This window comes from Triticum urartu, chromosome 4A (assembly GCF_056163025.1).
Source record: "Triticum urartu cultivar PI428250 chromosome 4A, HENAU_Tu73, whole genome shotgun sequence".
NCBI classification, from domain to species: domain Eukaryota; kingdom Viridiplantae; phylum Streptophyta; class Magnoliopsida; order Poales; family Poaceae; genus Triticum; species Triticum urartu.
This window is the reverse complement of record NC_141876.1, coordinates 87002268-87020469: the sequence shown is the minus strand read 5'-3', so window position 1 is coordinate 87020469 and position 18202 is coordinate 87002268. Positions and strand designations below refer to the sequence as shown.

The following is an 18202-nucleotide window of genomic DNA, read 5'->3' as shown; positions in this document are numbered from 1 at the left end:
TACTTCAAAATCTTGTCAAGGTATATACTCATTGAAAAAACTTATCAAGCGTCTTGATCTATCTCTATAGATCTTGATGCTCAATATGTAAGCAACTTCACCGAGGTTTTCTTTGAAAAAATCCTTTCAAACACTCCTTTATGCTTTACAGAATAATTCTACATTATTTTCGATCAACAATATGTCATACACATATACTTATCAGAAATGCTGTAGTGCTCCCACTCACTTTCTTGTAAATGCAGGCTTCACCGCAAGTCTGTATAAAACTATATGCTTTGATCAACTTATCAAAGCGTATATTCCAAATCCGAGATGATTGCATCAGTCCACAGATGGATCGCTGGAGCTTGCATATTTTGTTAACACTTTTAGGATTGACAAAACTTTCTGGTTGCATCATATACAACTCTTCTTTAAGAAATCCATTAAGGAATGCAGCTTTGTTTATCCATTTGCCAGATTTCATAAAATGCGGCAATTGATAACATGATTCGGACAGACTTAAGCATAGATACGAGTGATAAACTCTTATCGTAGTCAACACCTTGAACTTGTCGAAAACCTTTTGCGACAATTCTAGCTTTGTAGATAGTAACACTACTATCAGCGTCCGTCTTCCTCTTGAAGATCCATTTAATTTCAATGACTTGCCGAACATCGGGCAAGTCAACCAAAGTCCATACTTTGTTCTCATACACGGATCTCATCTCAGATTTCATGGCCTTAAGCCATTTCGCGGAATCTGGGCTCATCATCGCTTCCTCATAGTTCGTAGGCTCATCATGGTCAAGTAACATGACCTCCAGAACTGGATTACCGTACCACTCTGGTGCGGATCTCACTCTGGTTTTACCTACGAGGTTCGTTAGTAACTTGATCTGAAGTTACATGATCATCATCATTAGCTTCCTCACTAATCGTTCTAGTAGTCACAGGAACAGATTTCTGTGATGAACTACTTTCCAATAAGGGAGCAAGTACAGTTACCTCATCAAGTTCTACTTTCCTCCCACTCACTTCTTTCGAGAGAAATTCCTTCTCTAGAAAGGATCCATTCAAAGCAACGAATATCTTGCCTTCGGATCTGTGATAGAAGGTGTACCCAACATTTTCTTTTTGGTATCCTATGAAGACGCACTTCTCCGATTTGGGTTTGAGCTTATCAGGTTGAAACTTTTTTCACATAGGCATTGCAGCCCCAAACTTTAAGAAACGACAACTTTGGTTTCTTGCCAAACCATAGTTCATAAGGCGTCGTCTCAACGGATTTTGATGGTGCCCTATTTAACGTGAATGCAGCTGTCTCTAATGCATAACCCCACAACGATAGTGGTAGATCGGTCAGAGACATCATAAATCGCACCATATCTAATAAAGTACGGTTATGATGTTCGGACACACCATTACATTGTGGTGTTCCAGGTGGCGTGAGTAGTGAAACTATTTCACATTGTTTTTAACTGAAGGCCAAACTCGTAACTCAAATACTCTTCTCTACGATCAGATCGTAGAAACTTTATTTTCTTGTTACGATGATTTTTCACTTCACTCTAAAATTCTTTGAACTTTTCAAATGTTTCAGACTTATGTTTCATCAAGTAGATATACTCATATCTGCTCAAATCATCTGTGAAGATCAGAAAATAATGATACCTGTCGCGAGCCTCAATATTCACCGGACCACATACATCAGTATGTATGATTTCCAACAAATCTGTTACTCGCTCCATTGTTCCGAAGAACAGAGTCTTAGTCATCTTGCCCATGAGGCATGGTTCGCAAGCATCAACTGATTCATAATCAAGTGATTTCAAAAGCCCATCAGCATGAAGTTTCTTCATGCGCTTTACATCGATATGACCTAAACGGCAGTGCCACAAATAATTTGCACTATCATTATCAACTCTGCATCTTTTGGCTTCAACATTATGAATATGTGTATCACTACTATCGAGATTCATCAAAAATAGACCACTTTTCAAGGGTGCATGACCATAAAAGACATTACTCATATAAATAGAACAACCATTATTCTCCGATTTAAATGAATAACCGTCTCGCATCAAACAAGATCCAGATATAATGTTCATGCTCAACGCTAGCACCAAATAACAATTATTTTAGGTCTAATACTAATCCCGAAGGTAGATGTAGAGGTAGCGTGCCGACCGCGATCACATCGACTTTGGAACCATTTCCCAAGCGCATCGTCACCTCGTCCTTTGCCAGTGTTCGCTTAATCCGTAGTCCCTGTTTCGAGTTGCAAATATTAGCAACAGAACCAGTATCAAATACCCAGGTGCTACTGCGAGCTCTAGTAAGGTACACATCAATAACATGTATATTACATATACCTTTGTTCACCTTGCCATCCTTCTTATCCGCCAAATACTTGGGGTAGTTCCGCTTCCAGTGACCAGTCCCTTTGCAGTAGAAGCACTTAGTCTCAGGCTTAGGACCAGACTTGGGCTTCTTCACTTGAGCAGCAACTTGCTTGCTGTTCTTCTTGAAGTTCCCCTTCTTTCCTCTGCCCTTTTCTTGAAACTAGTGGTCTTGTCTACCATCAACACTTGATGTTTTTCTCGATTTCTACCTTCGTTGATTTCAGCATCACGAAGAGCTTGGGAATCGTTTCTGTTATCCCTTGCATATTATAGTTCATCAGAAGTTCTACTAACTTGGTGATGGCGACTAGAGAATTTTTTCAATCACTATTTTATCTGGAAGATTAACTCCCACTTGATTCAAGTAATTGTAGTACCCGGACAATCTGAGCACATGCTCACTAGTTGAGCGATTCTCCTCCATCTTTTAGCCATAGAACTTGTTGGAAACTTCATATCTCTCAACTCGGGTATTTGCTTGAAATATTAACTTCAACTCCTGGAACATCTCATATGGTCCATGACGTTCAAAACGTCTTCGAAGTCCCGATTCTAAGCCGTTAAGCATGGTGCACTAAACTATCAAGTAGTCATCATATTGAGCTAGCCAAACGTTCATAACGTCTGCATCTGCTCCTGCAATAGGTCTGTCACCTGGCGGTGCATCAAGGACATAATTTTTCTGTGTAGCAATGAGGATAAACCTCAGATCACGGATCCAATCCGCATCATTGCTACTAACATCTTTCAACACAATTTTCTCTAGGAACATATCAAAATAAACACAAGGAAGCAACAACGCGAGCTATTGATCTACAACATGATATGCAAAATACTACCAGGACTAAGTTCATGATAAATTTAAGTTCAATTTAATCATATTACTTAAGAACTCCCACTTAGATAGACATCCCTCTAATCTTCTAAGTGATCACGTGATCCAAATCAACTAAACCATAACCGATCATCACGTGAAATGGAGTAGTTTTCAATGGTGAACATCGCTATGTTGATCACATCTACTATATGATTCACGCTCGACCTTTCGGTCTCAGTGTTCCGAGGCCATATCTACATATGCTAGGCTCGTCAAGTTTAACCTGAGTATTCTGCGTGTGCAAAACTGGCTTGCACCCATTGTAGATGGACGTAGAGCTTATCACACCCGATCATCACGTGGTGTCTGGGCACGACGAACTTTGGCAACGGTGCATACTCAGGGAGAACACTTTTTATCTTGAAATTTAGTGAGAGATCATCTTATAATGCTACCGTCAATCAAAGCAAGATAAGATGCATAAAAGATAAACATCACATGCAATCAATATAAGTGATATGATATGGCCATCATCATCTTGTGCTTGTGATCTCCATCTCCGAAGCACCGTCATGATCACCAACGTCACCGGCGCGACACCTTGATCTCCATGGTAGCATCGTTGTCGTCTCGCTAATCTTATGCTTCTACGACTATCGCTACCGCTTACTGATAAAGTAAAGCATTACAGGGCGATTGCATTGCATACAATAAAGCGACAACCATATGGCTCCTGCCAGTTGCCGATAACTTGGTTACAAAACATGATCATCTCATACAATAAAATTTAGCATCATGCCTTGACCATATCACATCACAACATGCCCTGCAAAAACAAGTTAGACGTCCTCTACTTTGTTTGTTGCAAGTTTTACGTGGCTGCTACGGGCTTAAGCAAGAACCAATCTTACCTACGCATCAAAACCACAACGATAGTTTGTCAAGTTGGTGTTGTTTTAACCTTCGCAAGGACCGGGCGTAGCCACACTCGGTTCAACTAAAGTTGGAGAAACTGACACCCGCCAGTCACCTGTGTGCAAAGCACAGTGGTAGAACCAGTCTCGCGTAAGCGTACGCGTAATGTCGGTCCGGGCCGCTTCATCCAACAATACCGCCGAACCAAAGTATGACATGCTGGTAAGCAGTATGACTTATATCGCCCACAACTCACTTGTGTTCTACTCGTGCATATAACATCAAACCATAAAACTTAGGCTCGGATGCCACTGTTGGGGAACGTAGTAATTTCAAAAAATTTCCTACGCACACGCAAGAACATGGTGATGCATAGCAACGAGGGGAGAGTGTGATCTACGTACCCTTGTAGACCGACAGCGGAAGTGTTGACGCAACGTAGAGGAAGTAGTCGTACGTCTTCCCGGTCCAACCGATCCAAGCACTATTACTCCGGCACCTCCGAGTTCTTGGCACACGTTCAACTCGATGACGCTCCCCGGGCTCCGATCCAGCAAAGCTTCGGGGAGGAGTTCCGTCAGCACGACGGCGTGGTGACGATCTTGATGTTCAACCGTCGCAGGGCTTTGCCTAAGCACCGCTACAATATGACCGAGGTGGAATATGGTGGAGGGGGGTACCGCACACGGCTAAGGAACGATCACGAAGATCAACTTATGTGTTCTAGGATGCCCCCTGCCCCCGTATATAAAGGAGCCAAGGGGAGGGGGCGGCCGGCCAAGGAGGGCGCGCTAAGGGGGAGTCCTACTCCCACCAGGAGTAGGACTCCCTTCTTTCCTAGTTGGAGAAGGAGAAGTGGGAAAGAGGAGGAAGAGGGAAAGGAAAGGGGGGGCGCCGCCCCCCTCTCCTTGTCCTATTCAGACTAGGGATGGGAGGCGCGCGCGGCCACCTCTTGCCTCCTTTCCTCTTCTCCCTTAGGGCCCATGTAGGCCCAATAACCCCCGGGGGGGTTCCGGTAACCCCCCGGTACTCCGGTAAAATCCCGATTTCACCCGGAACGATTCCGATATCCAAATATAGGCTTCCAATATATGGATCTTTATGTCTCGACCATTTTGAGACTCCTCGTCATGTCCATGATCACATCCGGGACTCCGAACAAGCTTCGGTACATCAAAATACATAAACTCATAATGAAACTGTCATCGTAACGTTAAGCGTGCGGACCCTACGGTTCGAGAACAATGTAGACATGACCGAGACACGTCTCCGGTCAATAACCAATAGCGGAACCTGGATGCTCATATTGGTTCCTACATATTCTACGAAGATCTTTATCGGTCAGACCGCATAACAACATACGTTGTTCCCTTTGTCATCGGTATGTTACTTGCCCGAGATTCGATCATCGGTATCTCAATACCTAGTTCAATCTCGTTACCGGCAAGTCTCTTTACTCGTTTCGTAATACATCATCTCACAACTAACTCATTAGTTGCAATGCTTGCAAGGCTTATGTGATGTGCATTACCGAGAGGGCCCAGAGATACCTCTCCGACAATCGGAGTGACAAATCCTAATCTCGAAATACGCCAACCCAACATGTACCTTTGGAGACACCTGTAGAGCACCTTTATAATCACCCAGTTACGTTGTGACGTTTGGTAGCACACAAAGTGTTCTTCCGGCAAACGGGAGTTGCATAATCTCATAGTCATAGGAACATGTATAAGTCATGAAGAAAGCAATAGCAACATACTAAACGATCGGGTGCTAAGCTAATGGAATGGGTCATGTCAATCAGATCATTCACCTAATGATGTGATCCCGTTAATCAAATAACAACTCTTTGTCCATGGTTAGGAAACATAACCATCTTTGATTAACGAGCTAGTCAAGTAAATGCATACTAGTGACACTCTGTTTGTCTATGTATTCACACATGTATTATGTTTCCGGTTAATACAATTCTAGCATGAATAATAAACATTTATCATGATATAAGGAAATAAATAATAACTTTATTATTGCCTCTAGGGCATATTTCCTTCAGTCATCAACATAGAGAAGAAGAAGAGTCCGACCACGAGGAGAAAGGTGAATAAACAATGCTGGATCATGAGCACTTGCTGAAAAACCAGCAGCAGTGATCACAGAGGCAAAGCGCTCAAACCAGGCGCGAGGGGCTTGCTTAAGGCCATAGAGAGAGCGACGAAGACGACATACCATGCCATCAGGAACAGAATACCCAGGTGGTGGCTGCATGTACACCTCCTCACGCAGCTCACCATATAGACAAGTGGCGTGCAGAGGCAACGGCAAGAAGTGTACGAACAGTGGTCATATGGGCCACAGGAGCAAAAGTCTCGTCATAATCATGACCGTGCTCCTGCTGAAAACCACGAGCCACAAGACGAGCTTTGTGACGCTCAAGAGAACCATCGGAGCGAGTCTTAACCTTGTAGACCCACTTACAAGTGATCGGACGGACTCCGGGAGGAAGAGAAACAAGATCCCAGGTACCAGTGCGTTCAAGAGCAGCAATCTCCTCTGCCATCGCAAACTGCCATTCAGGATGAACAATAGCCTGACGGTAAGAAGTCGGCTCAAGAACAGCAGCACCAGCGGTGGGAAATCCAAAGCGATAAACAGGCGGACGAGGACGAGAACGCAAGCCATAAGTAGGCTGAGAGGAAGATGACGACTCATCCACAGAGGCATCGACTGGTCGTGGACGACGAGTGTAATGCTGAGGAAAAGATGGAATAATAGAAGGAGGAATCGTCAAGGTAGAATTGGGGGGGTGGCGACGAAGAAGTCACCGGAGATGAAGGTGTAGAATCCGGTGACATGCTGGGAGAGGAGACCGGGGAGGAAGTCACCGGAGATGAAGGTGGAGAACCCGGTGACATGCTAGGCGAGGAGACCGGGGAGGATGGTGGCTGCAAATCAACTAGAGGTGGAGAAGGAGAGGAAGTGGAACGGAGAGGTACAGGCTCGACGGGGGTGATAGGTGAGTCAGGAAAAGTGAGGAAAGAGATATCCTACACTGAAAAAGTCGAGGAAGATGGGCGTGGGTAGAAGGGACGCGACTCATCAAAAGTCACGTCTCGAGAGATACGCATTCGACGACCGATAGGATCCCAACAACGATAGCCCTTATGCTCATCACTGTAGCCTAAGAAGACACACTCAACAGACTGAGCGGTCAGTTTGGTGCGTTTGCGAGGGGCAAGAAGAACATAGCAAACACAACCAAACGAGCGAAGCATCGAATAATCGGGAGAACGATCAAAAAGTCACTCGAAAGGAACACCACCCTGTAGAGTAGCGGAAGGCTGTATATTGATAAGATAGGTGGATGTGGAGACGGCCTCAGCCCAAAAATGAGGCAGGAGCTGTCTCAAGAAGATGTCGATGCTTTCACTCAGCCTCACCATTCTGAGCATGAGCACCAGGACAAGAGAATTGAGAGAGAGTCCCTTGCTCAGCAAGAACACCACGCAACATCTTAGAGATATACTCGCCAGCGGAGTCAGCACGAAAAACACGAATGGGTGAAGAGAACCGAGTATGAACCATGGCAGCAAAATGCTTATAAATAGACAACACCTCAGAATGAGAAGTCATGAAATAAAGCCATGTGTAACGAGAGAAATCATCTATGAAAATAATATAGTATTTATGACCACCTTTCGAAGCGAAAGGGGCCGGACCCCATACATCAGAATGGACTAAATCGAAAGGACGCTTGGACACTGACTCACTATGTGAATATGGTAACTGAATCTGCTTGCCAAGACGACAACCCTGACACTCTAAAGAGACATCTCCTGAGACAGACCCCAGAAGACCTCGACGAACTAAAGAAGACAACCGAGAACCACACAGATGACCAAGTTGATGATGCCACTGCTGGAAGGAACCAGTAACGGAGGCGACAGAAGCGGAAGAACTGGCGATGGTGGTGGCAGCGGAAGGAACATGAAGCCAGTCCAACTCCCAAAGACCCTGAGAATCACGGTGGCGAGGGCCAGCCCCAACCAGAGTGTGCGTGCGACGGTCCTGGACAGAACAAGAGTCAACGTCAAGGATGACGCGACAACCAGAATCAGTAAGTTGACCAGCAGAAAACAGATTCATGGTAAGTCGAGGAACATGAGCAACATCAGGAATAGAATAAGAAGGAGTGGTAAGATTGCCTCTACTAGCAACAGAAAGTGGAGTACCATCAGCAGTGAAGACATGAACAGGAGAATCCAGTGATCGAAGAGAGGACAAAGTGGAAGAATGAGAAGACATATGAAAAGAAGCTCCAGAGTCCAGAACCCATGGGGATGTACCTGACTGTGTAGAGGGTGATTGCTCAGTGCGGGAAGCATCAGTCACAGAACCAGCAGTACCCGTCGAGGAAGAACCTGAAGCCTCGAGCAGACGCTTAAGTCTCAGAATATCCTAGTCAGTCAAAGCAATGGCTGAAGCTGTCGAGGTAGATGACGAAGTCCCTGAAGATGATGATCGCGCCTTGCGCAGGTGTTTCTTCTTCGTGTAGCACTGAGACTCAAGATGACCATCATTGTTGCAATAGTCGCAATGTGGACGGGGGCGACCTGAGCCTCCAGAAGGAGTGGGCAAGAGCGGCGGAGCACTCGAGCGAGAAGGGGTCGGTGCAGCAGGTGGCGTAGGAGCACGAGTAGCGAGCACAGAGGGAACCTCCAGCAAACCAGCACCACGTAAGCGAGTCTCCTCAGCACGAATCTCAGAAAGCGCCTCCATGAGAGAAATACGGCCACGAGCAAACAACTGAGCACGCCGGGGCTCAAACTCCTTACGGAGCCGAGACAGGAACTCATAGACGCGATGAAACTCCAAATTGGCCTAGACAGCCTGGCAACATGGGCAAGTACGACAACCAGCACTGAGGAGAGAATCAAGCTGGCGCCAGATAGCAGAACTCTGTGCATAGAAGTCATCAACAGTAGAGTCACCCTGCTGAAGAGCATGCTCCTGACGGACCACAGAAAGGTATAAGGCATCACCAGAGGGCTGATAGCGCTGACGAAGACGGGTCCACATCTCAAAGACAGTAGGAAGACCCAGAAACTCAGAAGCAAACTGAGGCAGAACACTAGCAGTGAGAACAGCTGCAGCACGAGCATCATCATCAAGCCATTGGGTGTAAACAGACAGAGCACCATGATACGTCTGAAGAGCCTCCTCATAAGCCAAAACCCTCTCATCATAAGCACGATCAGCAGCCTCATCAGCAAGCTTAGCCGCATCCTTGGCGGCCTGATTAGCATCCGGAGGAAGAACCGGTGGAGTCGGCGGAATAGGAGCCACCAGAGGAATCGGACGTGGCGGACAACAGACCTCGCCAGAAAGAACACCCCAGAGACGGATGCCACGCATGTGAATGCGCATGAAGCCAGTGAACTCAGTGTAGTTAGTACCATCGAAGATCACCGGAGAGCGAGGGACAGCAACATAGCCCGATGCAGCAGACATTTTTTTTAGGCAGAGATCAGCGGGAGCAGGAGATCAGGGCCCCGTCGCTTAGGGCCGGCTGGGAACGAGACTGCAGCCTTGTCGAAGCGGTCGTCCGGGAAGTAGATCGTGGAGCCCTCGAACCCCTCGAACTGCGCCACCTCGATGGATCTGGAGCGCTCGGCCGGAAGTAGATCGATGGAAAGCGGTCGTACGGGAGTTGCTGACGGGATCGATGGATCTGGAGCAGCCTTGTCCACCGTCGGCTCGGGGCGCGGGGATGAAGCGGTCGTCCGGAAGGTGATCGCTCGGGATCGCTCGGGCGGACCTGCTGACGGGAGCTGCGACGGCCCAAGAGCAGGGTTGACCTGCGGTGGTGAAGGCACCGGAGAGCAGCGCCGGCCAAGAGACGAACGGCAGCGGCTGCGTGGACGGGAGATTGGATCGAGAGCACGAGTTGCGCGTGCTAAAAAGAAACTCTAAGGCTCTAATACCATGTTAGGAATATGCAACTTGTATTCCCATGAGGCCATAGGCCGATATATATACATGTACAGGTGTGAAACATATGCAGGAAACCCTTTATACAATGGGATAAATACAAAGGGGTACATGACTTATATTATAACTCTAACAGAAGCAAGCATCATGCTATAAAAAGATAAATATGATTAGACAAGACCTACTCACAATGCTACCTGCCTGATCCAGTGGAACATTCAGTTCCGAGTCCGTTAAAAAGCATGACACTCTTTCAGTAAAATTGAAAAGCATGCAAGAATCAGATATATTGTGTATCAATTTTTAAAAGATTCAAGTAAATGGGATGCAAGAGTAAGGATTCCGTCTTATTATGAACAGGAAGAGCATACAAGTAACTTACATTTGTCTCTACACACTCATCTTTGTTTCTATTCATCCCTCATTTTGGCCAGGCATGTTAAGACAGTACAGACTTTATTTGGGTGACAGTAACGGCATTCAGTTAGATAGTTGCAACTGGCTTGTATCTCACCTCGAATAATTCATTGTATTTAGAAACATTCTCCCTTTTCTGTCATTTTCTACTCTCAGTTTGGCTCACATTATAAAGATATACAGTGCTACATTGCAAAATAAAGCAACAGCTATTTGATAATAGTTAAACTTAACGGAGGGGGCATCTTGTCTTGCTATTAAAAGAGAAATGTGCTAAGCAAGCTATTGCTAGTAATATCCTAGAGAAACTGGCAAGGCTATTACGGTATACGGTTACAACTGAATGAACCTCCCATTTGAAGTGGAATTTTCATACCAGCAGTTGGAATGTCTACAATGTTAAGCATGCGCCATCAGATAGTTTAGTATATATATTCTCTGTCATTATTCAAACTCAAAACAGCTGAACCGTGATCTGTGCAAATTTGAACCTGCATCTTATTCTTTTTCTTCTTGTAAGAGACCGCGTGATCAGAACACAACTCTTGGTATGATTTGCGTTCAATGTTAGAAGTAGTATATGTCAGCACGTGCAATTCCTCAGTATAAACAGTTAATGCAGGATAGCTCCATATAGCTCGGTATGTGCAGGTATGATTTATTTAAGTCGTCCACTATGTGCAGCATTCAGTTCTGCAACATTTGAAGCACGCAAGCACCGTATACTTGCATATAGAAAGATAGAGCTGCAAGTAAAAGGAGATGGTAAAATATAGACTTCATTTCATTATGAACAGGAGGAGAATACATATCAGTAACTTTATCTGCCTACATCTGCATGGCTCTTCTCCTCTCCTTTCTGCCTCATTTTCCTCAGGCTCATGTTAATACACTACAACACACAGTACTTTTATTTGGATGGCACCCTATAGTGCTTGAGGTGCAGCCAGTGTTTGAACGGACAGGTTAATGATTTGGATCTGATTAATGATCATGGAAAGTTAGACATAATAGACTTAGAGCTTCTACTGCATGACCCACGGATCCATCCAAGCTGCCCTTTCTCATTGTCATAAATTATCATCTGATCCTGCATTGTGATGTCTACAGAATAGAAGATCAACTGCAATTATTACAAGATCCCAGATATCCTAATTTTAGAAACTGGGTACTGTGTGTATGAATTTATACCTCCAATTATGTTGAATGTCTGTTTAGCAGCCGTACCATCAAGGATACCTAAGCACACATTCCCATATTTCTGGCACAAAAAAGACGAGAACATTTTAGCTTTCATTTTTTCAGTAAAATGTTTGGTAAAATTACTGTAAGTTGGGTTATCGAACGCTTACAGTGACAATGAGGTAGTTTTCCGGAGGGATCTCCATGACAGAATTCTTGCCAAAGCTCAAGAACAGTGACTTGAAATCGTTCTTGACTTCTGACACAGATTTGAATACCTTCTGCCCTTTCCAGCAAAGAGGCAGACTGACATCTGAGACTTCTTTAAGTGACTTGCTGAGACCAGCTTTGAGCTACAAGACAAGTATCCGATTGATTAACTGTTTCTTTCTTCAAATTCATGGCAGTTAAAATGAACTGTGTTTGAAATCTACCGCAGAAACAGTTGCTTGGTATGGTTGGGCCGCAAAGTAGGTGTAGGTACTACCGCTGTCAAATACCACCTCCATTGGCTTCACCCCTAGCGAGCGTCGGTCGAAGTACAGTGTTCCTGAGCCAGGTGAGTAGTAATTCCTGAAAATAAAATATTGTATAACGTGTGAAGCCAAAAGGTCTTACTGAAACCTTATACAGTTTACAAAACTTTCTGTTGACACGGAATGCAAATCCTATATAAGGTACAGGCATTCAGTTCAGGTGGTCTGAGTTCCCAGCAAAAAAGAGAGAGTCTGAGCTAACATGTTTTAAGACGCTAAAGTTTTTACCCTTTTTCTGAATTATTATTGTAGTTTATTGATATTAATATGAAATACACTGCTCAATGATAGACTGAAAACATTCAACAGGGTTGCAATCAACTGTACACGAGCATTATCACTGAGTTGTCATGTGAAGTTGATGATTTTTTTTACCCTCCTGTAGCTACAAAGCACAAAAAGATAAGGATAGCTTCCAAATTTATTAATTTTTACGTTGTCATGTTGTTTCAGCAATAGGGCCATTTTATTAGGTCCATGCCATGTCACTGGTGATCAAGAAATCAACCAAATACCAATGTAGCCTAATTCTTAGACTAAAATAAATCCATGATTTGCAATTGACAACACATTTTATCAAAATGTTAAGAACAATGCATTCTTACCCATATGTGGTACGAGCCATGGGAACCCAAGTTACACGCGAGGTGGGTACGATATCATCCCCGAAGAAGAGGAAGCCTCCTCCATTCGTGCTGAAGCAATGGCCAAGAACATTCTTGGTAATCCCTTGCTGCTTGAGCTGCGAGAGCAGGCTAACTGATCCTTTCCCAAGCGCAAGCAAGCCGTCCGTCGCCGCCTGCACTGCGCCATTCTTTCCCACTTGCTGATCATATCCACAGCTGAAAAGAGAAGCAATAAAACATCAAGAACGGAACTAAAACACCAATAACGAGTCAATGTAACATAAATTGGCATATATTATTACCCAAAGGTGAGGTTGGCACGGACAGTGGATGAATTCCTCAGGGACAGTGTGAAGTTGTCAGCGATGAGCACGCCGAGTGAAGTTGCCTTGTCCGTGTACTTGATCTGGTAATCACATTGCTGTGGTACGGCGCATTTCTTGTTAGGGCTCAAACTAGTGCAGAGCGAAGCTGCACAGGGAACAATCTTGTTCTTTGTTGGCTTGTACCATGGGTGTGGCACCTACAACAACAATCAGGAAGAAAATCAATCACAAAACCTTGTGGAATGGAAAAAAAAACAAGGCCTGCATTCCACATCAAATCTGGGACTAGAATTAAGCCAGTCGTGGATTAGGATAATCAGTGACTTTGATGCAAACCAAGCAAGAAAATATCACAATATTATTATGTTTTGACGGAAAAGATCACAATCTTAACACAGAAGAGAGACCAATTCTTGAACTAAATCAAGTGGCAGAAAGAAAAGCTATGAACTTGAATACTGGAGTTGAATTCTCCGTGCAACTCAAGCAATTAGGTACGTAAGATATAACATTGAGGCGTAGTGCACCTTGTTGCAGCTTTGGCAGGGGGCGTCGCATTGCAGCCAGCTGAGGTCGCTGCCGGTGTCGACGTCCAGGAAGTAAGGCTTGGCCGGGTCCCCAATATTCATGGTGACATGATAATGCCTGCAGAAACGGCACAGAAAATTTCTGAACAAACAAATCCTGAAAGAACTGATGAGAAAATAAACAGAGGATGCAAACAGAAAACAGTTCAGTGGATCCCTATCTTCAGAACAAAAAGTAAATAAATAGATAGACAGAAAAAAGTCAGTTCATGGAGCAAAAGTCAAAGAGGATTCTTGGACTTTGTGCCGGCTACTTGGACGGGATTAACATCAACGCCGGCAGAGCCACGCAGACGACGATCGACGACTCTGCATTCGTCAGAAACCAACCAACCAAAGCTGCAAATAAACCCCAAAGATCTGCGTATCTGTTCTGCGCGCACAGAACAGAACCCGGGGATATCCTGAGAACCAACCCAATCTGATCAGGGCAGGGGGGAGGAGACCGCGTACCCGATGGGATAGACGGCACCCTGGAGCTGGAACACGGCGGTGGACGAGGACGACGGGGACTTCCCCGGCGTCGCGGCGCGTGCTGGGCTGGGCGCGAACGGGAGCAGGAGGAGGAGGAGTGCGAGGAAGGCGGCCGGGGACCACCTGGCGGCCGCCATGGCGGGAGGGGAGGGAGGAAGGTGGCGGCGGCGGACGGACGGATCGCTCGAGGGTGGAGCAGTCAGCAGTGTGAACAGCTGTCGCGCTAGTTTTTTGGTTGGAAGCGGAAACGCGGACCGCGAGGGGGTATTTATAGTGGGCGGAAGGAGAACGCGCTCCATGCCTCCGTCGAACCTTCTGCCCGGTTACTCATTTATCTCTCTCTTGTTTTTAATTTTATTTATTTATTGGCTAGAAAAAGGGAGATTCTTTTTTCAGTAATGTTAACAATATGATATCAGAGTTTTAGGCATGGCAAATACGTTTTTCCTGGAAATTTATATTGCCGCGCAGATGGCAAATTTAGTTGACGAGCATGATAATTTCTGGCAAAAAATAAAAAAAAATTGAACTGATGAGGATTTGCTATGCATCAACTAAACTTGCCATCCTCAGCTAACATAATTTATCATTAAAAAAATTCCAATTGTCATATCTGAAAATCTGACATTCGCTGGATATTCAATCTGCCTGAAAATTCAGGCAAACCCTACGCCGTATACATACAAAAATACACACATTGTGATTTATATTGAGTTTGACATACTTCCATTGTATACTAATTTGTTTTTACGTCAAACATGAAAATTTGTGTGTAAGATGCTAAAGGAGTAAAGGTACAGTATATATGTATTGGACTCTGGTTTTAATTCCGTGTGGACTAGTGGATAATTTTCCTTGCATTTTCTTCACCTAAAAATGGAGACCAACGACCAAAAGACTTTGAGCCGAGACTTGAGTTGCTATCATGTCGCGTAAACTAACACGGAGAGACGCCGTGTTAAGTAATCAGACCATCACTTGCTTGTAGCTTTCAGTCCTATTGATGGTCTGATGTCGTTTTCACTTCTCTTTTTAAATGGCCTTGGCGTGACTAAGAGGGACAAGCCTGTCTAAAATTTGCACAACATTTTCTAGGGTACAAGACGTTTATGCGCACCACACATCTGACTTTTTTTTGAGAAACTTTCAATCTATTCATCTTTAATCATGATAGTACAAAAATTACAGCGATGTCCGTGGATCACCTAGCGACAATGAACTAGGGTTTGAGAGGAGATATTGTTGTTGAAGATGTTGATGAAGATTGCCCTCCCAAAGATGAAAGGATTATTGGTGATGACGATGGCTTCGATTCCCCCTCCAAGAGGGAAGTTCCACCGGCGGAATCGCTCCGCCGAAGGGCAAAAGTGCTCCTGCCCAAGTTCCACCTCGAGACGGCGGCGCTTCATCCTGAAAGTCCTCTCCTTATTTATTTTTCTAGGTCAAAATGACCTATATACCAGAATATGGGCACCGGAGGTGGGCTGGGCTGAGCACAACCCACTAGGGCGCGCCCTGGTGTCTTGTGCTCACTAGGTGGCCCCCCTCTGGTAGTTATTTGCTCCAGTATTTTTCATATATTCCAAAATAATTCTTCGTAAATTTTCAGCTCATTTGGAGATGTGCAGAATAGGTGCCCTGACGTAGTTGTTTCAGGTCCAGAATTCTAGTTGCCGATATTCTCTCTCTTTGTGTGAACCTTGCATATTATGAGAGAAAAATCATTATAATTACTCAATAAAGCATTATTATGCATCAAAACATTATAAATAACAGTAGGAAGATATGATGCTAAATGGATGTATCAACTCCCCCAAGCTTAGACCTTGCTTGTCCTCAAGCGAAAAACCGATATCGAAAAACATACCCACATGGTTAGAGAGAGAGGTGTAGATAGAAACAAAATAAAGACATAGTATCATCGTGCTTATTATAACAGCAACAAACTTTATCACATAACTTCTCATGAAGAAGTGACAATTCATCACAACAACGAAGTAAAAGCATAAACTCTATTGAAAACCAACACTCTATGTTCTCAGTCAACCTTGCAATTACAATTCATTATATTTCCAGAAGGGTCTTGTATCGGAGCCTTTTGGCAAGTCCACATACTCAACCGTCATTTAATCTTATATGATTGCTAACACTCATTGTATACCCATGAGCAAAGAGTTTCAACTAGACACATAGAAAGATAGAGGCTTAAAGTTTCGCCTCCCAACGTATTCACCTCGAGGGTGATGTCAACAATAATAATTCATGCTCACCTACATCCAACTGGATATATGTGCCTAGATCTTTTCTCACCACATGATGCTTGCAGAAAGAGAAAATAAAAAGGAAGAGGGAAGAATACTTTGACTATTGCCTGAAAGTAAATACATAAAGTAATAATAGGCCCTTCGCAGAGGGAAGCAGAGGTTGTCATGCGCTTTTTGGTTTGTATGCTCAATATCTTAGTGCAAAAGAACGTCATGTTATATTGCCCCTTATGATAGCAACCTTTATTATGCAGTCCTTCGCTTTTATTACTTTTCCATCACAAGTTCGTACAACGCTCAATTTTCTCTTACACTAAATGATCCAACACATTTAGAAGCAATTTTTATTGCCCTTTTGCACCGATGACAACTTACTTGAAGGATCTTACTCAATCCATAGGTAGGTATGATGGACTCTCAAAACAAGATTTTGAGTTTAAGGTTTTCGGATGCACAAGTAGTATCTCTACTTAGTGCGGATTTTTGGTTAGCAAAGATATTGAGCAAGCACCACATGTTGAAGGATCTATGACAATATAACTTCTATGTGAATATGAACAAACATAAATCATTACTTGTCTTCCTTGTCCAACATCAACAATTTTGGCATATAATATTTGATGGGGACTCACAATCATAAAATATGTCCAAGATAGTGTATTTGCATGTGAACCTTCTCTCCCCTTATTAATTCTTTCATGAATTGCATCATTGACCAATGCTATGTTTGTCGATCTCTAATAAATTTTACCACTTATACTTTTACTTATACTTTTCCTTATGTGATGTCATTACTTAACATAAGATTAGCATATGATCTGATCTTTTTCATTATTTTCTTTTATTTTGATTGAAACATAAAAGTAAAGAAGAAAAAACTCAAACTAAACTTTATTATATAACTCTCACTCGATTACATGGATAGATGGATTACGAGAACTAAAACTCAAAAATAAACCATGCTAAACTTTTATTCAACTAATTCAAAAGATAACTAAAGATTGAACTAAGATAGGTAAAGGTAATGAAAGTGATGATGATACGATACTGGGACACATCCCCCAAGCTTGGCACAAGCCAAGGGGAGTGCCTATACCCATGTACTTAAGTCTCCTTTGGTGGTGAAGATGATGATTGTCGAGGATATGACTATTGGATATGACCCGCCCAGGAGGGGCCGGGTTATCCCAATGGCGGTTCATAAACCAAGCCCATGAATATGTTGAAGATGGCGGTTCATTTAGTAGGCTTGTTAAAGGGCCCAAAACCCAAAGGCGGCTTAAGGCCCGTAAGTGTAAACTGCCATGTATATGTGACTTGTATTGTAAGGCATTTAAGATAAGTCACTGGGCCGAACACGTTTGTATGAACCGGCCGGGACTCTGTAAGCCGCGGAGCGTCAACCCGTGTATATAAGGGGACGACCCGGCAACGGCTTAGGGTAAGAGACAACAGATCGAAAGCCAGGCTAAGCGTATTCGCTCCTTGGTAATCGAAACCCTAGCAATACCACCTCAAACTGGATTAGGCTTTTACCTTCACCTTAAGGGGCCGAACCAGTATAAACTCCTCGTGTCCTTTGTCCCGTTTTAACCCCTTTAAGCTAACTATGTCGCAATGGCTCCACAACTAAGTCCTTCCACCAGGACATCTGCCGTGACAATTCCACGACAGTTGGCGCCC

At 44.0% G+C, this 18202-nt stretch overlaps 1 protein-coding gene and 1 pseudogene across 1 annotated transcript; both read right to left on the bottom strand.

Moving 5' to 3' along the window:
• Positions 1-7705: 7705 nt before the first annotated feature.
• On the bottom strand, positions 7706-9629 carry LOC147974900 (uncharacterized; annotated as a pseudogene).
• A 1658-nt stretch (positions 9630-11287) lies between these two features.
• Positions 11288-14507, bottom strand: LOC125550831 (aspartic proteinase Asp1). The gene is made up of 8 exons (XM_048713927.2): positions 14235-14507; positions 13722-13839; positions 13171-13391; positions 12848-13084; positions 12141-12279; positions 11877-12059; positions 11716-11785; positions 11288-11628 (listed from the first exon to the last, which is right to left on the bottom strand). The coding sequence occupies exons 1-8, from the start codon at positions 14390-14392 to the stop codon at positions 11516-11518; spliced, it is 1239 nt and encodes a 412-aa protein (XP_048569884.1). The 5' UTR covers positions 14393-14507; the 3' UTR covers positions 11288-11515.
• Between the last annotated feature and the right edge of the window lie 3695 nt (positions 14508-18202).